General features: G+C 47.0%; 1 protein-coding gene across 4 annotated transcripts in view; it reads left to right on the plus strand.

Annotated features, from left to right (window-relative positions):
• The window catches only part of ralgps1 (Ral GEF with PH domain and SH3 binding motif 1), a 729,016-nt gene that overhangs the window by 686,855 nt on the left and 16,391 nt on the right, over positions 1-25,770 (plus strand). For 2 of the 4 annotated variants that reach the window (XM_033049388.1, XM_033049389.1), the window contains exons 15-18: positions 661-712; positions 3,844-3,924; positions 22,565-22,670; positions 25,221-25,313. In XM_033049388.1, the coding sequence (XP_032905279.1) occupies positions 661-712; positions 3,844-3,924; positions 22,565-22,670; positions 25,221-25,313 (332 nt within the window). The remainder of the gene's footprint in view (positions 1-660; positions 713-3,843; positions 3,925-22,564; positions 22,671-25,220; positions 25,314-25,770) is intronic. The other 2 variants (XM_033049390.1, XM_033049391.1) reach the window with 1 other exon arrangement.

Raw genomic sequence — 25,770 nt, forward strand, 5'->3', positions numbered from 1 at the left:
CTCGGGTGGAGACCCTTCGGAAGTATGGTTTCTATCGTGCATCTGTCGAGGTTTGCAAGAGTCATGGGAGACGTGCCAAATTTTCTCAGGAAGCAGAAGCATTGGTGTCTTGTTGGCTGTCATATCTTGTTACTGGATGCCAACAATCATAGTTAGTAGGAATAAGAAGACAATCCAAGCACAATGAGAACATTATATTCTCTGAGTTGACAGAAATATTCCTTCCCGCCCTGGTGGTGGGAAATGCTTGAAACCCGACACAGATGACACGTGTGAATTGATCCTGCTCCTTGTAAAAATTCCTAGAAACTCCTTAATTTCTGCAATCATCTTGAGTTCGTCATTGGCTTTCCACAATTCAATGCATCTCACACTTTAGACTTTCGCGTTCAGAGATACAGCGCGGAAACAGGCCCGTCGGCCCACCGAGTTTGCGCCGACCAGCGATCACCCCGTACACTAGCACGATCCTAACCACACTAGGGTCAATCTCCAATTTTGCCAAAGCCAATTAACACCATAAACATGTACGTCTGTGGAGTGTGGGAGGAAACCGGAGCACCCGGAGAAAACCCACGCAGGTCACGGGGAGAATGTACAAACTCTTTTTTTTTTTTCGGACTGAATGTCAGTGGTTTATGTTGTTCATTTTTCTTGCAGGGAGCAGTGAAAGTTCCGAGTTCAGTGAAGAGCACTCTTCAGGATTAGAGAGGTGAGTGACAACCCATCAAATATATACTTTAAACCTATTTTTAAAAAAAGCTCAGTTTGCATATTGCAGAGCCAGAGGTGCCCATTATAATTTGCTTATTTTAAGAGAAAATTATTAAATTTCTTGACTAAAATTCATCCTTTCATGAAGGTTTGTGAATTCTTTGTAGGGGCACAGAGTCGTACAGCGTGGAAACAGGCCTTTCGGCCCAACTTGCCCACGCCGACCAACTTGTCCCATCTACACTAGTCCCACTTGCATGCATTTGATCCATATTCCTCTAAACCAGGGGTGGGGAACCTGCGGCCTTCTAGGCCATTAAGTGCGGCCTTTTGAATGAATCCAAATTTTGTAGAACAAATCCTTTTATTTTAATTAATATGTTTTTGTTCATCTTTTATTATTTTAATTTTAATTTTAAAATGAACCTTTTTAAAATACCAAAGAGTAAAAGAAGAATCAACAAAATAATCCTCCCCGACTGACGGCCACAATTAAAACATGAGGGCTATTTTAACAAAATAATGTATATTTTGAAGTATATCTAATTGAAGTTTCTTGGATGCGGCCTTATTAGATTATAGCTAACTTAATGCGGCATTCCCACCTGAAAAGGTTCCCCACCCCTGCTCTAAACTTATGCTATCCAGTCTAAAGAAACTCAGCGGGTGAGGCAGCATCTATGGAGCGTAGGAATAGGTCTCGACCCGAAACGTCACCTATTCCTTCGCTCCATAGATGCTGCCTCGCCCGCTGAGTTTCTCCAGCATTTTTATCTACCTTCGATTTTTCCAGCATCTGCAGTTCTTTCTTATACTATCCAGTCTAAATGCTTCTTCTAAAGGATGTCAGAGGTTATGGGGAGAAGGCAGGAGAATGGGGTTAGGAGGGAGAGATAGAACAGGCCTAATTCTACTCCTATTACTTATGAACTTATGACCTTATGATATGAGATTTAGTGCAAGGTTAAGTTAAGACAGAGCAGGACATACGCAATGAATAGCTGTTGTACAAGACTTAGTACAGAGACAATTGTGGCACAGGTAGGCAAAGTGGTCACGTTATTTGGCACACTTGCCTTCATCAGGTGGGGTATTGAGTGCTGGAGTTGGGAGGTCATGTTAAGGCCCTGTCCCACTTTCCCTGATTATTCACAAACTCTCCCGAGTTTTCCCGTTGATTCGAACTCAGGGAATGTTGGGGAATGTCCGTAGCGAGGCCATAGGAGCCCGTAGATGTTTCGTAGCAGCTCGTAATGCCAGCCGTAGGAACTCGGGGCATCTGGTAAGTCGCGACGTTTTTTCAACATGGTGAAAAATGTCCACGAGTTAAAAAAATAGCCCCGAGTACCTACGGATGGCTATTACCGTAATTATCCGAGTTCGAATCGAGGGGAAAACTCGGGAGAGTTCGTGAGTAACTCGGGAAAGTGGGACAGGGCCTTTACCGCTGAGCAAGACACTTGTGAGGCTGCACTTGTGATCCCATGTGTTGTTCTGATCGCCATGCTGCAGATTAAGCTGGAGAGAGTGCAGAAGAGGTTCACAAGGAAGGTAGCAGGGTAGGAGGGCTGGAGTTATAGATAGAGAGAGTGACAGGATAGTGTGGGACTGTTTTGCCTGGAGCACCAGAGACTGAAAGGTAACCTTATAGAAATGTATAAAGTCATCAGGCACATAGATAAGATAGATTGTCATAGCAGTAGGGTTTAAAACTAGATAGCGTAGGTTCAAGGTGAGAGGGGAACAATATAAAGGAAATTATACAGTACAGTTGTACAGGAAATTGATTATCACGAGTGTCAGAGGTTATGGGGAGGGCAGGAGAATGGGGTTAGGAGGGAGAGATACATCAGCCATGATTGAATGACAGAGTGGACTTGATGGGCCGAATGGCCTAATTCTGCTCCAACACATTCTCTTATGAAACCTGAGGGACGACCTTTTGCACAGTGGGTGGTGGATGTATGGAACGAGCTGCCAGAGGAAGTGGCAGAGGCAGGTACAATCACAACATTTAGAAGGCATTTGGACAGGTAAATGGATAGAAAGGGATATGAAAGGGATATGAGGCAAATGCAGGCAAAAAGGTTGGCATGGATGGGTTGGGCTGAAGGGGCAGTGTCTGGGCTGTAAGAGGCAATCTTTTCACAAGGGCCTGGACCGCACAACGTATGAAACAGACTGAAGCAGCATTCACACGCATGTGCACTGTCAATGAGTTATTTGTTTTCCCTCTTCAGTCCCTGCCTTTAGTTAAGTTATAGTTCAGAGATACAGTGTGGGAACAGGCCCTTCGGCCCACCGTGTCCACATCGACCATCAATCACCCGTCCGCACCAGTTCTACATGATCCAACTTTCTCATCCACTCCCTGCACACTAGGGGCGATCTACAGAGGGCCAATTAACCTACAAACCCGCTCGACTTTGGGATGTGGGAGGAAACCGGAGCGCCTGGAAAAACCCACACGGTCACAGGCATAGAAACATAGAAAAATAGGCGCAGGAGTCGGCCATTTGGCCCTTCAAGCCAGCACCGCCATTCAATATGATCATGGCTGATCATCTAAAATCAGTACCCCGTTCCTGCATTTTCCCCATATCCCTTGATTCCTTCATCCCTGAGAGCGGAATCCAACACTCTCTCTTCAAAGTCGTGCGGGTTTGTAGGTTAACTCGGCCTCTGCAAATTGTCCCTGGTGCATAGGATAGAATGAGTGTACGGGTGATCGCTGGTCGGCGTGGACTCGGTGGGCTGAAGGGCCCGTTTCCTGCTGTACTCTAAACTAAACAAAAGGTACAGTGAAATTCCTTTATTGCATGCAGTTCACTGAAAGTCTCATACTTCAGTACAACTTTGCGAGCACCGTATATGTGGCAACTGTTTACATACTTTGTGTGTGCAAGCCAAGAGTTTCACTGTGCCTTGTCGCATGTGACAATAAAGTATTCCATTCCAGTGTCGGAAGAGTCGATTAGAGACAGCGCACAAGATGCGCCACGTTTCTGGCCGCCATTTTGAATCCTTCCAATCCGCAGTTGTTAAACGATGCCTTGTGCTTGTGTAAGTGTGTGTCTGTCCTCTGGGGATCGTGCCGAGTGCAGGACTCATGTTTAAATTTGCAAACAGGAATCGGCTGTATTCAACGCTGGGCCCAAATTGGCGGGTCTCAGCGAGGAACTCTCCACGGGATCGCGGCAGTGCTCACAGGTACAGTAAGGTGGCCAGGACCTGGCGGGGGTGAAAAGGTCAGCGGTCCTAGCAGCTGTCCTTGCGGGTCTGCATGCCTCCATCCTGGATCACCTCCCATCATCTTCAAGTTGGGAGTATCTGAGCACTAACCCTTAACTCTTTACCTACGGGCAGATCCAGATAGACCCCAACTTCTGGAACGACTGTGCAGGCTCCAACTTGCAGCACGCTCCAGCTGACGTCAATTGTTATTACCCTGATCTGACCGACTATTATCCAAATCTGGTTGAACCTTCAATGGTCCCACCCTCAATACCTCTCAGCTCCCTCCGCGGAAGGTGGGCTCGAGTTAGAAAAAAAATCACTCGAAAAATGCAACAAAAAAATCATTGATCAATGAATCATTGAAAAATCAATCTCCCCGCCTTCCTCACCAGCGAGTAGTGGTCTGCCCATATGGTGGTTTCTCTTCATTCCACAGCTTCTCCGGTTTCTGCTCTGTCTGGGCGTTAGAATGTTTTGAGCTGGGCACAAATCTGGGCATTAACCAGTCATCTCCTTAGGCTTATTGTATCTCTTTGAGCACAGCGCTTACCCTTTGAACGGGTGCATCGCAGTGTTCTAACCGGTGATTTTTTTCTTTTCACTTCATTTTATCAGCTTGTTTTATGTTCATAAGCTATAGGGAGTAGAATTAGGCCAGTCGGCCCATCAAGTCTATTCCGCCGTTCAATCATGGCTGATCTATCTCTCCTCCTCTAACCCCATTCTCCTGCCTTCTCCCCATAACCCTTGACACCCGTTCTAATCATGAATCTACTGTAGCTATCACTGCCTTAGGAATACCCATTGACTTGGCCTCCTCAGCCTTCTGTGGCAATGAATTGCACAGATTCACCACCCTCTGACTTAAGAAAAAGGTTTTGGAGCCTCTCACGCTCTCTTGGTGAAACCTAACGATGCCCAAGGTTGGTCCAGCAGTGCTGAGCTCAAAACATAGCTCACACAATAATAGACACACAGGGCTGAGCTCAAGGTGCTAAACTAATGGAGCGGTTCAATATTGTGGACCAATGGGACAAAGCAAGTGATCCATGGGCTCATTCTAACCTTGAGAGCAGCCACAGTGTCTATTATTGCTAATAATATATGCTGCCGAATTGAAGCACTTTGCAAATCCACCGATAATACGTCATGGCCGAACAATGGACTGTATCCCACACGTTCCACATTTACCCGTGGAAATGTGGAACAAAACCAGAGAGCGCTGGAAACAGTCCCACCTGTGAGAAAAGAGTCAGAGTTAACGTTTCAGGTGCAAGACCCTTCTTCAGTGCACATCTGACAAAAGGTCTCAATCCTGAACTGTGAACTCTGCTTCTCTCTCCACAGATGCAGGCTGGCTCATTGAGTGTTTCCAGCATTTTCTCTCTTCACTGTTGACTTCATTGGGCTTCTTGGCAATAACTCACACCTGATCTGATCTTTTGGGAACTTGGCATGCAGTATATATTATTCCCCAATGGTGCCTTCACTTCTGTCTTGATGGCATCTCATCTGTGTTGTTGATGAACCTTGTACATGCAGTGTGCCGCCATGTTAATCACGGTGAGTGTGAACGTGTGTCAAAGCCTGTTACACTCGCGTGATTACGTTCGCACGAGATGTGTGTGCAGAGTGCGACTTTCTTCTTCAGTTACAATTGCTATTCCACAAGGTGAGGGTGGACCACTTCAATAACAGGTCCCTCGTTACAATCCCGTTTGGGCTTTCCCTTTACAACCACGCTTCCTGGATCAGGTCCCCTCCAGAACTTCCAACCTGTCGACTGCACTTCGGACTGTTTGTGTCGTCTGGTGTTTTTATTTTTCGTTTTAAACGGCGTCAAAATTGTGCCGACTGTGCATATTGTGGGTCGTGCAAAAGAACGTCACTGTGCCGTGTGTCCATGACAATAAAGAACCATTGAACCGTGAGTGCAGAGGACACCTTCAGAAGATGGGGCGGCACGGTGGCGCAGCGGTAGAGTTGCTGCCTCACAGCGCCAGGGACACGGGTTCGATCCCGACTACGGGTGCTGTCTGTACGGAGTTTGTATGTTCTCCCCGTGGGTTTTCTCCCAGATCTTCGGTTTCATCCCACATTCCAAAGACGTACAGGTTTGTAGGTTAATTGGCTTGGTGTAAATGTAAAATTGTCCCTCGTGTGTAGGGCGGTGTTAGTGCGCGGGATCGCTGGTCGTTGTGGACTCGAAGAGCCTGTTTCCGCGTTGTATCTCCAAACTAAACTGAACTAATGCCCCTGTCCCACTTAGGAAACCTGAACGGAAACCTCTGGAGACTTTGCGCCCCACCCAAGGTTTCCGTGCGGTTCCCGGAGGTTTTTGTCAGTCTCCCTACCTGCTTCCACTACCTGCAACCTCCGGCAACCACCTGCAACCTCCGGGAACCGCACGGAAACCTTGGGCGGGGAGCAAAGTCTCCAGAGGTTTCCGTTCAGGTTTCCTAAGTGGGACAGGGGCTTTAGTTGACGTCTTTTGAGAAGAAAGAGTAGAAAAGTTGATGCCTTTAAAGGAATGAAAAGCTCCATGTCATTGGCTCCAGTCACCATCCCTCCCCACTTCCCCTGTTCCCATCCACCTCTATCCCTCCCTCTGGCTTTACATTTCACTTCTCCTTCAATCCTCTTCTCTCCTTATCTGCAATCCAACGAGGTACAGTTCAGTAAAAAGTATTACTTATTATACTTAAAAAGGTAAACAATCTTAAGTAAAGTATAAATGTATAGGAATAGTACACTGATAGAAGAATCGTCCTAGTGTTTGTGTTCCAAACCACAAGAGGCTAACCCCATTGTACATTTCCTTAACATCGTCTGTGTTGATCTGTTGTTTTCACACCTTACCCTTCCATATATCTAGACTCCCCCTCCCCTGACTCAGACTGAAGAAGGGTCTCGACCCGAAGCATCCCCTTTCCTTCTTTCCAGAAATGCTGCCTGTCCCATTGAGTTACTCCAACATTTTGTGTCTATCTTCGAGGCTAGCACCATCTCTGTTTTGTTTAGTGTAGCTTAGCGTAGTTTGGTTTAGTTTAGATTAGTTTAGTTTAGTTTATTGTCATGTGTACCAATGTACAGTGACGAGGCTTGCTATCCTGTCAGCTGAAAGACTGTACATGTCCACAGCATACAGATACAAGATAACGGGAATAACCTTTCGTGCAAGATAGAGTCCAGTAAAGTCCAAATAAAGATAGTCCGAAGGTTTCCAATGAGGTCCATAGTAGGTCAGGACTGCTCTCTAGTTGTTGATAGGATGGTTCAATTGCCTGATAACAGCTGGGAACAACCTGTCCCTGAATCTGAAGGTGTGCGTTTTCACACTTCTATACCTCTTGCCTGATGGGAGAGGGGAGAAGAGGGAGTGGCCAGGGCGCGACTGGTCCTTGATTATGCTGCTGGCCTTGCATGAGGTGTCGATGGAGTCAGTGGGAGGGAGGTTGGTTTATGTGACGTCTGTGCTATGTCCACAACTGTCTGCAATTTCTTGCAGTCTTGGATGGAGCTGTTCCTTCCTTCCTTCCGTTTCCTCATGCAGGAGAACCGTGCGACTTCAGTGCCAGTAAAAACAAGTCCAATGACATCATTTTATCCACTCACAGCAAAAGTTCACCATTGAACTGGATTTCCCAGCGGTATAAAGTGTGCAGCCTAATGCAAGATAGTAAAATGCTTATTCTCAACTAAAATCAGCTGAAACCACATAGCCTAGCTGTGGGTTAAACTAAATCATTCTAACGACTAAATAAACCTTGATCAGTTAGTGGGCGTGAGGGACAAAACTAATAGTTAAATACAACTGAATTTAAGCTCTTTCTTACGTAAGACACGCTATGTACATAACGCAATCTGCAAATCAAACAGAAAAGCAACAGAAATGCTCGGGCGGTCAGGCAGCATCTGCGGTGGTGGAAACAGATTTGACGTCTCAGTGTGACCTTTCGTCCAGAGTAGAGAAAGGACAGAGGTGAAGTAAGTTTGCAGTAAGTACAGAGCTGAGAGAAGGGATGGAGACCCAGGGAACTGCAGCCGCTAGTTTATTAAAATAAAGATACAAAGTGCTGGAGTAACTCAGTGGGTCAGGCAGCCTCTCTGGAGGATATGGATAGGTGACGTTTCAGGTGAAGACCAGTCTGAAGAATGGTCCCGACCCGAAACGTCACCTGTCCATGTTCTCCAGAGATGCTGCCAGACCCGCTGAGTTACTCCAGCACTCTGTGTCTATCTTTGTGATGAGAGGAGGCCCAGTGATGGATGGATGGCAGGACAGGTTGTGAAGGGGAGAGTGTGCGTGGCCAAATGGGGTGGCAGTGGGAAATGAGAGACACTGAAGGTGGGTATGGAGGAGGAACCAGTGGAGAAGCGGAGATTCAGAGCTTGCTGTAAATGTGCCCCATCAACTATGCTTGGCGGCATTGGGATTGGTTTCTGATTGCCACGTGTACTAAGATATGTAGAAAAACCTTCCTCGTGTGCCATGCAGTGAAATCAGACTATACAAGAGAGTAATCAAGCCATTGCACCTAAATCATTCCATCCACAGGTAAATCAGTCCACACACAGGTAAATCAGTCCACACACAGGTAAATCATACCATCCACAGGTAAATCATAACATGCACAGGTAAATCAGGTCACACACAGGTAAATCAGTCCATGCACAGGTAAATCATACCATCCACAGGTAAATCATAACATGCACAGGTAAATCAGATGACACAAGCCTTGAAACACACCAGTATTGGAATAGGGTCAGTACTGAGAGGCCAACATGGCGGCAAAATGGAGAATTAAAGGGAAGATTATTTCACAAGGTGGGCTTCAATCCATATATATTCAACGTGATGCAGACTAGAAAATATTGTGAGCAGTCATCACAGATGCTCAATGAAAGACATGTCACCTCCACACCTGGAAGGGGTGGTTGGCTTCCTTGAGAGCACAAAGGGCGGGGGGCGGGGAGGAAGGGGAGTGTGTTGCATCTGATGGTTTGCAGTCAATAAAGATGGAATGGTGAATCCAGGTCAAGCTGAGAATAGTCCTTCAAAATGTTGCAAGGCGATGGAGGTGGAGGTGATGGGCCTCATGTTGGAACCGTTGGGAGAGGTTGAAGATCAGCCATGATCATATTGAATGGCGGTGCAGGCTCGAAGGGCCGAATGGCCTACTCCTGCACCTAATTTCTATGTTTCTATGGTCCGTTGACTGGTGAGATGAAACCTGGCAAGTGGAACAAGAGGCGGGAGCAGAAAGTGTGGGGAATGGAATGGATGTGGCCCAGCATTGGAGGAACTGATCTGGAGGGAAATCCTCAGTTAAGTATGAAGGAAAATGTCAGAGTGATTTGTTACGATGCAGGGCTTAGAGAGATATAAACCCGGCCACTCCCTCTTCTCCCCTCTCCCATCGAGGTATGGGATTCAATCATGGCTGATCTATCTTTCCCTCTCAACCCCATTCTCCTGCCTTCTCCCCATAACCCCTGACTTCTGTACTCCTGTACTAATCGAGAATATATCTATCTCTGCCTGAAAAATATCCATTGACTTGGCCTCCACAGCCTTTGGTGGCAATGAACTCCACAGATTCACCACCCTCTGACGAAATAAATTCCTCCTCATCTCCTTCCCAAAGGATCGGTCTTTAATTCTGAGCCTGTGACCTCTAGTCCTAGACTCTCCCACTAGTGGAAACATCCTCTCCACATCCACTCTATCCAGGCCTTCATTTGGCATCATGTTGGGCACAGGCATCTCGGGTTGAAGGGCCTGTTTCCGTGCTGTTCTCTGGTCGATGTTACCACACGGAGGTTGATTTGCCACTTGCACGCAGAGCAGTCAACGTTTCTTCACCATCAATGCAAACTACGTCCTTCAGCAAGTCGTGCGTAGAAGAATGTCTTTGTTTGTGGCATCGGTTTTTAAATGTCAAGCCCTGAAATAAATGACTTGAACATAGCCCATTAACATGACCAGAGTTTGTTTATACTAACAGTGGGAACAATTCAGTAGTAAATGTATTCAAGATGTAGCTGAATGTTATGGCAAATGACTGATCATTTTATTGTTACTAACAGCCGGTGGGAGACGCCAATCGAGGCAGTGATTATTGCATGCTCTTGCTCACTAGTGGTCTGTGGGATATCGGATCTACTCAAGACTTCCCATTGGTAGAAGTCGGTTGGACAGACTTGCATTGTTTTCTCTGGAAGGCCGGAGGTTGAGGAGAAACCTGATAAAAGTCTAGTTCATAAGTTCATGTGATATGTGCAGAATTAGGCCGTTCGGCCCATCAAGTCTACTCCACCATTCAATCACAGCTGATCTATCTCTCCCTCCTAACCCCATTCTCCTGCCTTCTCCCCATAACCGCCGACATCTGCATATCAGAATTAGAGGCATAGTTAGAGAGGACGGTAGACAAAAATGCTGGAGAAACTCAGCGGGTGCAGCATCATCTATGGAGCGAAGGAAATAGGCAACGTTTCGGGCTGATCCTGACTACGGGTGCTGTGTGTGGGATGAAACTGGAGCACCCGGAGAAAACCCACCTGGTCACAGGGAGAACATATAGACCCTGTATGGACAGCACCCATAGTCAGGATTGAGCGCGGATCTCTGGTGCTGTAAGGCAGCAACTACACTGCTGTGCCACTGTGCAGAAAGAACTCTCGAGGTATTCTCAAAGAAGACCAGTGTGCAACAGGCAACGGTTGCCCCTTGTCTCTCCACGGTGCTGGACATCAGTGCATGTATTCTCAGCCGAGCTGCGGAAAGTTGGGAAAGCCCCCCGCGGGCACAGAGAGCTGGTGGAGAATAAACAGCAGGTGAAACGGGGTTCAGAAACAAGACACTTTATTCCGACCATCCTGTGGCTCTACAAGGCGCTGGTCAGCCCGCATTTGGAGTAACGGGAGCAATTGTGGGCGCCATATCTGAGGAAGGATGTGCTGGCTCTGGAGAGGGTCCAGAGGAGGTTCACAAGAATGATCCCAGGAATGAGTATGTTAACATATGATGAGCGTTTGTCGGCACTGGGCCTGTACTCACTGGAGTTTAGAAGATTGAGGGGGGGGACTTCTTTGAAACGTATAGAATAGTGAAAGGCTTGGATAGAGTGGATGTGGAGAGGATGTTTCCACTAGTGGGAGAGTCTAGGACTAGAGCTCATAGTCTCAGAATTAAAGGACGTTCTTTTAGGAAGGAGATGAGGAATTTCTTTAGTCAAATGAATCAGAATCAGAATCACACTTTATTCGCCAAGTATGTTTTGCAACATACGAGGAATTTCATTGGCCCTGTCAGTCATACAATTAAAAGCAACAGACTCAAAAACACATTTTAACATGAACATCCGCCACAGTGACTCCTACACATTCCTCACTGTGATGGAAGGCGAAATAAAGTTCGTCCTTCCCTTAGTTCTTCCTCGGTCGGGGGTCTCGAGCCCCCGTTGACGGGACGGTCTCGACTCCCGTAGCCGGGGGGCGTTCGGGCCCTCCGCATCGAGGCGTTCTGCTCGTGCATCGTGGGGGGTTGTCAGCTCCCCCTGCGCCGGGCGATCGCACCTCGCGGCGGTTGTTCGGCGGGTGGATCGGGAGCGAGCGGCTCCCCGGGACGCTCCCGCCGCACCTTATGTTCATATGACCAGCGTAGAATAGATAAAGGAAGGCATGGTAGTCGTGTCCAGATCTGCTTTCCAACACCGACCGGCCTGGGTGAGTCACGGGCAAGGGTGGAGGTGTCGTCTGCGCTGGGACAGTGGTCAGCGAGCGCTGGACAGACCGCCACTTCTTCCACTGTTCTCCACAGCCGACCCCTCAAAGCACAGGAGCTGCCTTGACCCGCTGAGATTTCAATGAATCCATGATACGTTATTGACATACGTACCTAGGTACAGTGAAACTCAAGGATTATGTATTTTCACTGTGGGGGTGGGTCAATTTTCAATTTGGAGTCACGTGTGCAGGTCTGGTGGCCCCCATTACTGCAAGGGTGTGGAGGCTTTGGAAAGGGAGCAGGGAGAGGTTACCCACCCCGATGCCCAGTTAGGGTGTATTAGCTAGGGAGACAGGTTGGACGGACTTGAACTCGCTGGGGCGAAGGCCCTGTTTCCATGGTGTGCCGTTCAGTCAATACAGCTCTCTCTTGGCCAGCCTAAGGGCAATGGGCTGAATGGCCTCCTTGTGTGGAATTGCACTGTTTCCACTGATGGGCAGTGCAGGGAAAAACTGTGCAAGGATGGAGCCCAATAAAACTTTGGGACATTATGACAGGGGTTTGAAAAGCTGCAGACTCCGACCAATAACAAGCTGGATTTTTGTCACCACGGCAACCTTGGCGATATCTCCATGTGCTGTATTCCGTTCCAAGATTTTGTCGTAAATCCACAACTAAATGGTTTGTTGATTCTAACTTGTTGACGCTGCGAATTGGAAGTGATATTTTATGTGATGGGTTTTGTGGAGGACTGTAGCCAGACATTGTTTGTTTCATTTTTAGTTGAGAGACACACGCGGCGTGGTAACAGGCCCTTCGGCCCACCGTGTCCGTGCCGACCAGCGATCGCACTAGCACTACCCTCCACACTAGGGACAATTCACAGTTTACAGAGGACACTTCACCTACAAACCTGCACGTCTTTGGAGTGTGGGAAGAAACCGGAGCACCCGGAGAAAAACCCACACGGTCACAGCGACAATGTGTACAGGCAGCACCCGTCGTCAGGATCGAACCAGAGTCTCTCAGGCAGCAACTCTACCGCTGCGCCACCGTGCCGCCCATGTACTGTTCAATATTCCATGTCAGGATATTACGGTCTCCATCGAATTGTTGGCATGTGTGTTCTCCCCATCCCTAAATTGCAATATAATACAAGCCGTTTAGTTTAGTGTAGTCTAGTTTAGTTTATTGGTTTAGTTTAGAGATACAGTGTGGAAACAGGCCCTTCGGCCCACCGAGTCCGTGCCGACCAACGATCAACCCGTACACTCGTTCTATCCTGTTCTAATTGGTAGTATGGAGGAGTTGGGCCAAAGGGCCTTCTTGGACGCGCGCACCACCAGATTCCGGAACAGCTTCTTCCCCTCTGTTATCAGGCTTCTGAACGGTCTTTCCACAAGCTCAGGTACTGTCCGATTCACCTCGACCCCATTGCGGACATTGGACTCTGTCTATGGAACTGATGCACTACAATGCTGAGAACTATATTCTGCACTCTGTATCTTCCCCTTTGCGCTACCTATAGTACTGGAGTTTGATTTCATTGTATTTACAGTATGTACAGTATTATCTGATCTGTTTGGATAGCGTGCAGAACAAGGCTTTTCACTGTACCTCGCTACACTTTAGAATAATGAACCTAAACCTTAAACCTAATAAACCTTAACACCGCCTAGGGAAATTTAAATGAGCCCACAAAATAAGATTCAGGGACCATGTAATCTTAACAAACCTCTCGATCGCTGGCTTCAAAGTAGAAAAACCTACTTTGACACCCCACCTTGTATGAGAAGCCAGAGCTGGTAGGAGCACAGAGCATGGTAGGGCTGGCACAGAGAGCAAAGCAGAATGAATAGAGGTATTTAAAGATGAGTGTGAGAGGGCCAAGTCTGAATTGTGGGTGGCCTTCAAGCCAGAGGAGACAAGCAAGCAATTCAGATTAAGATGTGTTGAAAGGAAATCCAAACACATACAAGTTTGTAGGTTAATTGGCTTGGTATAAATGTAAAAGTGTAAATTGTCCCTAGTGTGCAGGGATCATTGGTCGACGTCGACTCGATGGGCCGAAGGGTCTGTTTCTGCGCTGTATCTCCAAAATAAACGAAACCACAAAATGCAGGTATAGACCAAAGATGGACAAAGTGCTGGAGTAACTCAGCATCTCTGGAGAAAAAGGATGAATGACATCTTGGGTCATGATCCTTCTTCTCTCTATTTCATTTAGAGTAAGATTTCAGTTTTAAACTTCATTTTTTTAACTGTTGTGAATTGAGACCTCCTTGTAGCTGCTGAATGTAGTGAACTGGTAATTTTATCCTCATTAGTGCAGGAATCTGTTAATCTGATACTTTAACATAAGGAATATACTAGATATATGTGGGCGTCATGGTGGCGCAGTGGTATAGTTGTTGCTTTATGCGCCTGAGACCCGGATTCCATCCTGACTACGGGTGCTGTCTGTACGGAGTTTGTACGTCCTCCCCGTGAACTGCGTGGGTTTTCTCTGGGATCTCTGGTTCCCTCCCACACTCCAAAGTCATACGTTTTTGTAGGTTAATTGGCTTGGTATAATTGTAAATTGTCCCTAGTGTGTGTAGGATGGTGTCAGTGTACTGGTGTGGCCTGTTTCCGCGCTGTATCTCTAAACTAAACGGAGTCTAAATATAGTAACAAGATGTAAGTCAAATGTAAGGGGGAAATATACAATTCATGGCAAGACGATTTGATCTTGGGATCCAAGTGCATTGCTCCCTGAAGGTGGCAACACAACTAGATCGAGCGGTGAAGAAGGCATATGGAATCCTTGCCTTCATTGATCGAGCCATTGAGTATAAGAGTCAAGAAGTCAAGCTGCAGCTTTACAGGACTTCATTTAGACCACATTTGGACTATTGCGTGCAGTTCTGGTCGCCCCATTACAGGAAGGATGTGGAAGCTTTGGAGAGGGTGCAGACGAGGTTTACCAGGATGGTGCCCAGATTGGAGGGTGTTGGCTACAGGGAGAGGTTGGACAGATTATGAGGCATCGGTAGTATAGACAGTCAGAATATTTTTCCCAGGATGGAAGAATTAAATACTAGAGGGCTTTAGCTTTAAATGTGAGAGGAACAAAGTTTAAAGGAGATGTGTGGGTTATAGTTTTTACACTGAGGGTGGTGGGGACCTGCAACACGTTGCCAAGGGTGGTGGTGGAGGCAGATACAATAGTGGTGTTTAAGAGACTTAAGGGCCTGTTCCACATGGGCTTCAAAGTAGAAAAAACTACTTTGACACCCCACCTTGTATGAGAAGCCAGAGCTGGTAGGAGCACAGAGCACGGTAGAGCTGGCACAGAGAGCAAAGCAGAATTAATAGAATTTGCTCTACATTATTTACTTGTCACAACGCATCGTGTCGCGTGCATTACGCACTATTGGCGCGTGGTGGCGTAGGCAGTGACGCACGGTAGCGAGCGGCGCCCCAGGATTTTGGGATTCTCAAATCCTCGCGCGCCACCTGCGTGATGTCAAATGACGCCCAAGTGAGACAGGCCCTTTAGATAGGCACACACGGATACGCAGGGAATGTGGGGGGGGATATAGATTGCATGCAGGTAGATAAGATGTGGTCTTGGCATTGTGTTCAGTGCAGAGATTGTGGGCCAAATGGCCTGTTCCTGTGCTGTACTTAGTTTAGTTTTAGTTTAGAGATGCAGTGCGGATGCAAGCCCTTCAGCCCACTGAGACCAGCCATCTCCGTACACTAGCACAATCCCACGCACTAGGGACAATTTACAATTTTACTGAAGCCAATTAACCTTTACGTCTTTGGAGTGTGGGAGGAAACCGGAGCACCCAGAGAAAACCCACGCAGGTCACAGGGAGAACATACAAACTCCGTACAGACAGCACCTGTAGTCAGGATTGAAGCCAGGTCTCTGGCGCTGTGAGGCAGCAACTCTACCGCTGCACCACGATGTGTACTGTTCGATGTTCTATGTTAAGACATTGTGGTCTCCATCGAGATACAGACATGTGTATTGATCACTCCATCCCTAACCTTATTTGCGACTGAGGAGATTAATATTCTTATTTTTCCAATTCGGAAGATAGATCCTAGATCCAAAACATTTTGGTTTCTCCCCGCACAGGTGCTGCTAGAGTTCTTGCACTGTCCTCTTTTTTATCTTTTCTGCAGATTTATTGCTCCAGTCTCTCCATTTGTTCTTCCCTGATAACAAACACTGCTGTCAAACTCAGCATGATTGATTCCTTAAACTGACTTCCCAACCACATGCTGAAGTGAAAGGTTAATCCAGACATGCGTATTTGGGGGGCTGGTTGTCAGGGGTAATAGATGCTGCCCCACCAGTATTGGGACCCTTTTTCAGACTGAAGAAGTTGGTGTGGGGGGGTGATGGTGGGGGGGGGGGGGGGTGTCAACTGGAGGTGAGAAAAGACCAGGACAAATCAGTGCCGGCAACAGATGAACTCAGTCAGGATGATTCCCTGATAGGCCAATTGTTGGCTGAGGAAGGTGTCATTAGGAGAGATACATTGGTGTGAACTGTGGAACTTGTTAAAACAGTATGGAACCTTCCATATGTCTCGAAGATGGACACAAAAGGCTGGAGTAACTCAGTGGGACAGGCAGCATCTCAGGAGTGATGTTTCGGGTCGAGACCCTTCTTCAGACTTTTCTCTTCCATATGTCTTTTTAGTTTAGTTTGGAGATACAGCACGGAGACAGCCCAACGTGTCCGCACCGACCAGCGATCCCCGCATATAAACACCATCCTACACACACTGGGGACAATTTATAATTTATACCAAGCCAATTAACCTACGACTCTACCACTGCGCCACCATACTGTCTCTTGAATGTCGAGTTAGAACATAGAACGCAGGAACTTTGGCCCACAATGTCTGTGCTGAACATGATGCTAACACCGACTCTTATCTGCCTGCATGTGATCCATATCCCTCCATTCCCTGCATACCCATGTGCTTATCTCTTAAACACCTCTATGGTATCTGCCTATACCACCTCTCCCGGCAGCGTGTTTCAGTGTACCCACCATCCTGTGTGTAAGAACTTGCCCCCTCACATCTCCAAAGTAAACATGCAAAAAACAGCAAAACCTTGTATGTCTCTCTTCAGCCTCCATCATTGATGAGGATTCTGTAGTCTTTTAATTCCCTGCTGTTGACTCAGTGTTTATTATAGTTGTGAGTTCTTGACGGGGGGAGGGGGGGTTCATTTGGACTGATATGTTTTGTCTTTTCTTTTCGCAAAAAAGCTTTTCTATTTTTTTTAAAGCTTTGTCCCTCTGATTTATTTATATTAACACTGGACAGGAATGGAACCTTCCCCTCAATCCTCTCCATCCATAGTCATAGAGTCTTACACCCTATGACTCTATGGTCTCATAGAGTCATAGAGTGATACAGTGTGGAAACAAGCCCTTCAGCCCAACTTGCCCACACCGGGAAACATGTCCCAGCTACACCAGTCCCACCTGCCAGCGTTTGGTCCATATCCCTCTAAACCTGTCCTATCCATGTACCTGTCTAAATGTTTCTTAAACGTTGGGATCGTCCCTGCCTCAACTACCTCCTCCGACAGCTCGTTCCATACACCCACCACCCTTTGTGTGAAAAAGTTACCGCTCAGGTTCCGATTAAATCTTTCTCCCCCCTCACCTTAAACCTATATCCCCTGGTTCTTGATTCCCCTACTCCAGGCAAGAGACTCTGTGCGTCCACCCGATCTATTCCTTCATACTTCTGTTTGCTTCCATTACATGTGTGGACTCTGACTAAAACCTTACTTAATGCAAGCGGTTAAATCACAGGCTGGAAGATTAACTCAAGCAAAGCTTCTAACTCAATTTGGATGAAGCCACTTCTGTTAACCAAGGAAACTAACAGACCAAACATAAATATTGTGGCCAAGAAATGGGAACGAAAATCAAATCCACATGTTCTAAAAGGGATCTGTAGTAAAGTAATTCCCAATAAACTTGGTAATGACGTACGTCTCTTTGGGCTGTCACTGAATATTTCTTACTGTAGAGTCACTTATTCCCCTCACCATGTGGCTGGTGCAGCCCCTGCCACACCTAAACCTGATGGCATTGCCTTGTTTGGCATTGCCTAGTCTTGCTATTGAGGGAGTGCAGCGTAGGTTTACAAGGTTAATTCCCGGGATGGCGGGACTGTCATATGCTGAGAGAATGGAACGGCTGGGCTTGTACACTCTGGAGTTTAGAAGGATGAGAAGGGATCTCATTGAAACATATAAGATTGTTAAGGGTTTGGACATGCTAGATGCAGGAAACATGTTCCCCAATGTTGGGGGAGTCCAGAACCAGAGGCCACAGTTTAAGAATAAGGGGTAAGCTATTTAGAACGGAGACGAGGAAACACTTTTTCTTGTGAGTCTGTGGAATTCTCTTCCTCATAGGGCGGTGGAGGCCGGTTCTCTAGATATTTTCAAGAGCGATATGGCTCTTAAAGATAGCAGAGTCAGGGGATGTGGGGAAAAGGCAGGCACGGGGTACTGATTGGGGATGATCAGCCATGATCGCATTGAATGGCGGTGCTGGCTCGAAGGGCCGAATGGCCTACTCCTGCACCTATTGTCTATTGTTTGAGTTTGAGTCAAGTTTGAGTTCAGTTTATTGTCACGTGTGCCGAGGTACAGTGAAAAGCTTTCTGTGGCGCGCTAACCAGTCAGCGGAAGGTCAATACATGATTACAGTCGCGTCATCCACAGTGTAAATGGAATAACGTGAATCACGTTTAGTGCAAGGTAAAGCCAATAAACTCCGATCAAAGATATTCCAAGGGTCACCAATGAGGTAGATGGTGGATAGCAGTTGTGCAGCTGTGACAGAGAGAAGGGGAGCTTGCCAGTGTGAGAGCCCAAGTCTATTGGTTCATCTTGCACTGATTCACCACTCTTAGCTATAAGGGGAGGTTGGACAAACTTGGACTGTTTTCTGTGGCACGCTGGAGGTTGAGGGGACATCTTATAGAAATATATTAATTTAGACTTTAGAGATACAGTTCGGAAACAGGCCCTTCGACCCACTGAGTCTACACCGACCGGTGATCCCCGTACACTAGCACTATCCTACACACTAGGGACAATTTACAATTTTACTGAAGCCAGTCTGAAGAAGGGTTCCGACCCGAAACGTTGCCTATTTCCTTCGCTCCATAGATGCTGCCGCACCCGCTGAGTTTCTCCAGCACTTTTGTCTACCTTCGATTTTCCAGCAGTTTCCTTCTTGGACACTTAACCTACAAACCTGTATGTCTTTGGAATGTGGGAGGAAACCAGAGCACCCGGAGAAAACCCACGCAGTCACAGGGAGAAGGAACAAACTCCCCACAGACAGCACCCGTAGTCAGGATGGACTCAGGCGCTGTAATGCAGCAACTCTACCTGTGTGCCATTGTGTTGATCTACCTTTCCCTCGCAACCCCATTGTCCTGCCTTCTCACTAACACTCAACGCCCACACAGATAGAGCAGATAGGTCAGAACGTTTTTCCCCCAAGGTGAAAATGTCAAATACTAGAGGGCATTAGTGTAAGATCAGAGGGAGAAAGTTCAACGGAGATCTGCGGGTGCCGTTTATTTACAGAGGGGGTGGTGGGAGCCTGCAACATGCTGGTGGTGGAGGCAGATATAATAGTGGTGTTTAAGAGGCTTTCAGATAGATAGGCACATGGATATGCAGGGAATAGAAGGATATACCATAGATCACAGGCAAGCAGAGATTAACGAGGCATCATGAATGGCACAGCCAGTGTGGGCCGTAGGGGCCGTTCCTGTGCTGTACACTTCTGTACGGGGGTGATGGAGAGGTATAGGCAGGATGTTTAAGGAGTTCAGAACCCCAGCCATTGAAGGTGTGGCTGCCAGTGCCACACGCATCTTTGTCTGTTGTACTCATTTGGAGATACTGCATGGAAACAGGCCCTTCGGCCCATCGAGTCCACGCCGACCATCGATCACCCGTTCACCCTAGTTCTATATTATCCCACTTTCTCATCTACTGCCACATACTGGGGGCAATTTACAGAAGCCAATTAACCTGCAAACCCGCACGTCTTTGGGATGTGGGAGGAAACCGGAGCACCCGGGGGAAACCCACACGGTCACAGGGAGAACGTGCCAACTCCACATAGACAAATCCCAAGGACTGGATCTCTTGCGCTGTGAGGTAGTTGTTCTGCCAGCTGCACCACTGTGCCACCCTGTAGAGCAATAACATTTAGAGTTGGGTGGAAGTATATGATTGAAGGAGTGCATGTAACAAAACGGGAGTGGAAGTGAAGAAATTACAGTCAGAATGAGGGAAAATACCCAGCGAGATGTGAAAACTATGCACTATTGCAATCAGTCTGTACACATCTTGTTTTTTACTGTAAAGAAAGATTATCATTTATAATTACTTTTATATAATAAAAATAAAGATATTTTAAATTAATATTTAATAATCAATTATCCAATTGATAAATAATTAAATACCAACTTATTATTAACAACATAATCAAATGATACAATGTTATTTAATTATTTATCAAATGGATAACTGATTATTTATTAACAAACAGATTAATAATTCATGTTACTGAAAAGCTCATCAATTAATTGACTATTGTTCAATAAATTAATTTAATAATTCAAATCAATTCAATTAATCAAGTCATTAGGCTTATTGAATGTAATTAATTTAATTTAATATTTAACTAATTTAGTTATTGGTTAAATGATTAATTAATTATTTAATTGATGACTGATTATTTAATTGTTCATTTATTTATCCATCAAACTATATTTATTCTGATGGATATTTAAACTAAAATATACAGTCTATTTTTTAATAAATGGGTATTTTTAAAATAAATATCCCGCAGACTTCTGGCTGGTGGATTTCCGTTCTGCCCTGGTAATTCCTATACTGGAAAATCGGCAACAATTTAATTTTTGACTTCATTCCTTCTGCAGTTTGTTACTGGCACAGTTTAAGATCTAACATATTGTACAGAGCTCTACAGCGGAAGACAAGTGGGCTTGCAGTCTTCGAGGTACCTGCTGGAAGTAGGCGCTGACTGGAGCTCACCAGTGATGTGGGGATTGGACTGGGAGAAAATAACAATAATCCCACGGAGCACAGTCCTTCCACAGCCTGAGAACTTGTTGTGTTTCCAATCCCCAAACCAACCATCTCCACCTGGGAACTCCTCTCCTCTCCTCTCCTCTCCTCTCCTCTCCTCTCCTCTCCTCTCCTCTCCTCTCCTCTCCTCTCCTCTCCTCTCCTCTCCTCTCCTCTCCTCTCCTCTCCTCTCCTCTCCTCTCCTCTCCTCTCCTCTCCTCTCCTCTCCTCTCCTCTCCTCTCCTCTCCTCTCCTCTCCTCTCCTCTCCTCTCCTCCCCTCTCCTCCCCTCCCCTCCCCTCCCCTCCCCTCCCCTCCCCTCCCCTCCCCTCCCCTCCCCTCCCCTCCCCTCCCCTCCCCTCCCCTCCCCTCCCCTCCCCTCCCCTCCCCTCCCTTCCCCTCGCCCCCCCCCCCCCCTCCCCTCTACTCCCCTCCTCCCCCCTCCGCTCCCCTCCTCTCCTCTCCTCTCCTCTCCTCTCCTCCCATCCCATCAAGGGTGGCACGATGGCGCAGCGTTAGAGTTGTTGCCTTACAGCGCTTGCAGCGCCAGAGACCCGGGTTCGATCCCGACTGCGGGTGCTGTACGTTCTCCCCGTGACCTGCGTAGGTTTTCTCCAAGATCTTCGGTTTCCTCCCACATTCCAAAGATGTACAGGTTTGTAGGTTAATCGGCTTGGTATAAGTGTAAATTGTCCCTAGTGTGCGTTAATGTGCGAGGATCGCTGGTCGGTGGGGACTCGGTGGGCCGAAGGGCCTGTTTCCGTTCTGTATCTCTAAACTAAAAAAAAATCCCATCCCATCTCAGACAGCTAGAGAAACTCGGCGGGTCAGGCTGCATCTGTGGAGGGAATTGGACGAGGGCGTTTTAGGTCATTGCCCTTCTTCAGACTGAGGGAGAAGGCAGTGAGTGGAGAGAGGCGAGAGGAGGGGGTCGGGTTAGGGGGGCTTAATTCACCTGATTCATCCTCCAATCAACCTGGATCCACCTATCACTTAGTTGAGTTTAGTTTATTGTCGTGTGTTTCGAGGTACAATGGAAAGCTTTTGTTGCGTGCTGACGGGTCAGCAGAAAGACAACACATGATTACAATCGAGCCGCCCACAGTGTACAGGTACAGGATGAAGGGAATAACGTTTCGTGCAAGATAAAGCAAGCAAAGTCTGATCAAGGATAGGCGGAGGGTCTCCAATGAGGTAGATAGTAGCTCAGGGCTGCTGTATAGTTGTTGGTAGGATGGTTCAGTTGTCTTATAACAGCTAGGAAAAAAAGTCCCAGAATCTGGAAGTGTTCTTGCCGGTTCTTGCCCCACCCCTTCCCTTCACCTCTCCCTACCTGTGCTTCTCCCCTCTACTCCACCATGTAGAAGAAGGGGCCCGGCCGAAACATTGTCTGGATGTGACCCTCCGCGGATGCTGCCTGACCCACTGAGTTCCTCCAGCACTCAAGGTTCCAGCATCTGCAGCCTCTTTGTGTCTCCATCCCATCTCACTGATGCTGCTCACAGCTCATGACCAACATCCTCCATTCAGACCTCCATTGCTGGTCCCCATCTAACGTGCAACGTGTGTTTAGTCTTAAAGTCCTGAACATCAGCGCAGTAATTCACAAGGAGGCAGGTCGATGCGAGACCCGCTCACAAGGCATTGTGTGGGCAGCATTGGATAGCCTGCGCTCCTCGCCGTTCAATACTCAGACTCTTCACGCTGATTCTTTTCCATCTCTTGTCAGTCCTACAGACACCTGCAGTTACCACTTGAGTGGCACAAACGGGACCATCACCATCGAAGGGCTGCTGCGGAGAAAAACCTTGCTGAAGGAGGGCAAGAAGCCAGCAGTAAGTAATCGGCAGGTTGTTTCCCACTCACTCGTTGGGCCAGGAGTCAAGAGTATTTTATTGTCGTATGTCCTGAAAATAACAATGAAATTCTTACTTCCAGCAGCACAACAGAATATGTAATCGTAGTACTCTGTAAACAATATGATGAAATAAGAAAAATAGTTCCGTTTATATATATATATATATATATATATATATATATATATATATATATATATTATATAGACACACACACACGCACATGCATGTGTGTGTGTATATATATAAATGTTCAGAATATATATGTATATTGTGTGTGAGAGTTTGTATAAGTATATGATAAATGAAAAAAAGTACTATACTGATTTTTTCAGTATATATAATGTCTGTGTGTGTGCGTTCAGTATATATATGTGTGTGTGTGTGTATATGTATATATATAACAAGAGATAAAAGGTTCTATATATATTTTTATATGTAATATATATACGTGTAATATATGCACACACACACACACACACACACATATATACACACATATATACACAATATGTACACACACATATATATACAATATGTGAGTCTATGACTCTACGACACTTTAGTTTAGTTCTGGGATACTATTCAGCATAACACTGGCAGAAGTGGGTTGGTTTAGCAGCTCAACAATTCAAATGAACACAGGTAGAAAGGAATGAACCGAAACATCAGGATTTGGTGCATTTTGAATGAGCAGCGTTGGAAGCGGCAGCTTCAGGAAGGATGGAGCCGGGAGCTGGATTACGTGTCTGGAACATTGAGGCAGCTGCTCCCTCTTGTGATAATTTGCAAACCAAACAGCTACACGTCATCTGCCGTGCTTGCCGTGCATCTAAGCTGGGCTCATCTCTGCAGATGCATGCACTTGCTTTGCTGAGAGCAGCACCTCGACGTGAAGCTGAAGCTCTGTGTTCCCCACTCACACAGCAACTGAAGTAGTCATCCAGCACGGAAACAGGCCCTTCGGCCCAACTTGCCCATGTTGACCAAGATGCTCCATCAACTCTAGTCTCACCTGCCTGCATCTGACCCATATCCCTCTAAACCTTACCTGTCCAAATGCCCTTTGAGCGAGCTGGTGCGCCTACCCTCACACTGTGAGCTCCACCTTCACTGGGCTATATATGTGATCAAAATGAACTGCAGATTCGGGTTTAAAACAAAGATAAACACAAAGTGTTGCAGTAACTCAGAGGGTCAGGCAGCATCGCTGGAGAAAATGGCTAGATGACGTTTCAGGTCGGGACCTTTCTTCAGACTCCACAGACACTGCCAGACTTATAAGAGTGACGGGCCTGTCCCACTTGGAGATGTTTTAGGCAACTGCCGGCGACTGTCATAGTCGTAGCGGGTCACGGAAAAACCGGCGACAACCTACGACAGCACTTGTGTCAAGCTACGCTCTTTGGCGTCAAACCCACTGTCACCGAAAATTTTTCAACATGTTTCAACATAGTGGCGACCAGAAAGATGTTACGACTTTTTGCGCGACTGAGGAGACGACTCCCGGCGACCGCCGGCGAACATGTGGCGACAAACTAGTCGCCTGTAGAGTTGCCTAAAAAATCGCCTGAGTGGGACAGTGGCCCATAAGGATTTAAAGGGTTGATGCTCTGAATCTAGGAACATAGAACATAGAACAATACTGCACAGGAACAGACCCTTCGGTCCACAATGTCTGTGTCAAACATGATGCCAAGACCAACTCTTAGCTGTCTGCTCACAATCCCCCAAATATCCCTCCATTTCCTGCATATCCATGAGCTTATCTAGAAGTCTCTTAAACACCACTATCGAATCTGCCTCCATCACCACCCCCCCCCCCGGCAACACGTTCCAAACTCTCACCACCCTCTGTAAAAAACTTGCCCCGCACATCTCCTTTAAACTTTGTCCTCGCGTACCTGTATATGATATTTCCATCCTAAGCTACGGAAATGGACTATTTTAATCCAGGCATCCCAAAGACGTACAGGTTTGTAGGTTAATTGGCTTTGGTGAAATTGTAAATTGTCCCTAGTGTGTAGAATAGTGTTACTGTACGGGGTGATCGCTGGTCGGCACATACCCGGCGGGCCGAAGGGCCTGTTTCTGCCCTGCATCTCTAAAGTACGGTAACTAAACTAAAGGAAAGGTGGGTGTGTGTCCCATGCACAGCTTACTGTCGGGTTGCAAAATTGAGAATTCAGTGATCCTATCCTCCGGGTGCTCCGGTTTCCTCCCACATCCCAAAGACGTGCGGGTTTGTAGGTTAATTGGCTCTCTGTAAATTGTCCCTAGTGTGCAGGGAGTGGATGGCAATGTTGGATAACATAGAACTAGTGTGAACGGGTGATCGATAGTCGGCATGGACTCGGTGGGCTGAAGAGGATTTAATCCATGCTGTATCGCTAAACTCAATGCAGGGTGTAAGATACATAAATAACGAGCGCCCAACCTCCACTAACTCAGCTGGTGGTAAGCGCGCCTGTCTGTTTAGCCGCTCTGATTGTTTGGCCTAACATTGAAGAATCTTTTCCTTCCTCCCAGTTGTTGTCGTGGACTCGCTACTGGCTCATTCTCTCTGGGTCACTCCTACTGTATTACAGCGCGAAGTCCCTCAGAGCCACCGAGAGGAAGCACGTGAGTAGTCCCCAGCAATCACCGAAAATGTCCACTTTGGTTTAAGATAGACAACAAATGCTGGAGTAACGCAGCATCTCTGGAGAAAAGAAATAGGTGACGTTACTGCTTGAGACCCTTCTTCAGTTTATCCACTTAAGTTTAGTTTAGAGGTACAGCGCGGAAGCAGGCCCTTCGGCCCACCGCGTCCGGGCCGATCACCGATCCCCATACACTAGCACTATCCCACACACTAGGGACAATTTACAATTTTACAGAAGCCGATTAACCTTCGAACCTGCACGTCTTTGGAGTGTGGGAGCACCCGGAGAAAGACCAGGCAGTCACGGAAAGAACGTACAAACTCCGTAAAGACAGCACCCGTAGTCAGGATCGAACCCGGGGCTCCAGCGCTGTGAGAGTCATACATCCCTCTCTACCGCAGGATGCCCAGTCTACCCCTACCGATCACTGCATC

Source organism: Amblyraja radiata, chromosome 32 (genome assembly GCF_010909765.2).
Source record: "Amblyraja radiata isolate CabotCenter1 chromosome 32, sAmbRad1.1.pri, whole genome shotgun sequence".
Classification (NCBI taxonomy): domain Eukaryota; kingdom Metazoa; phylum Chordata; class Chondrichthyes; order Rajiformes; family Rajidae; genus Amblyraja; species Amblyraja radiata.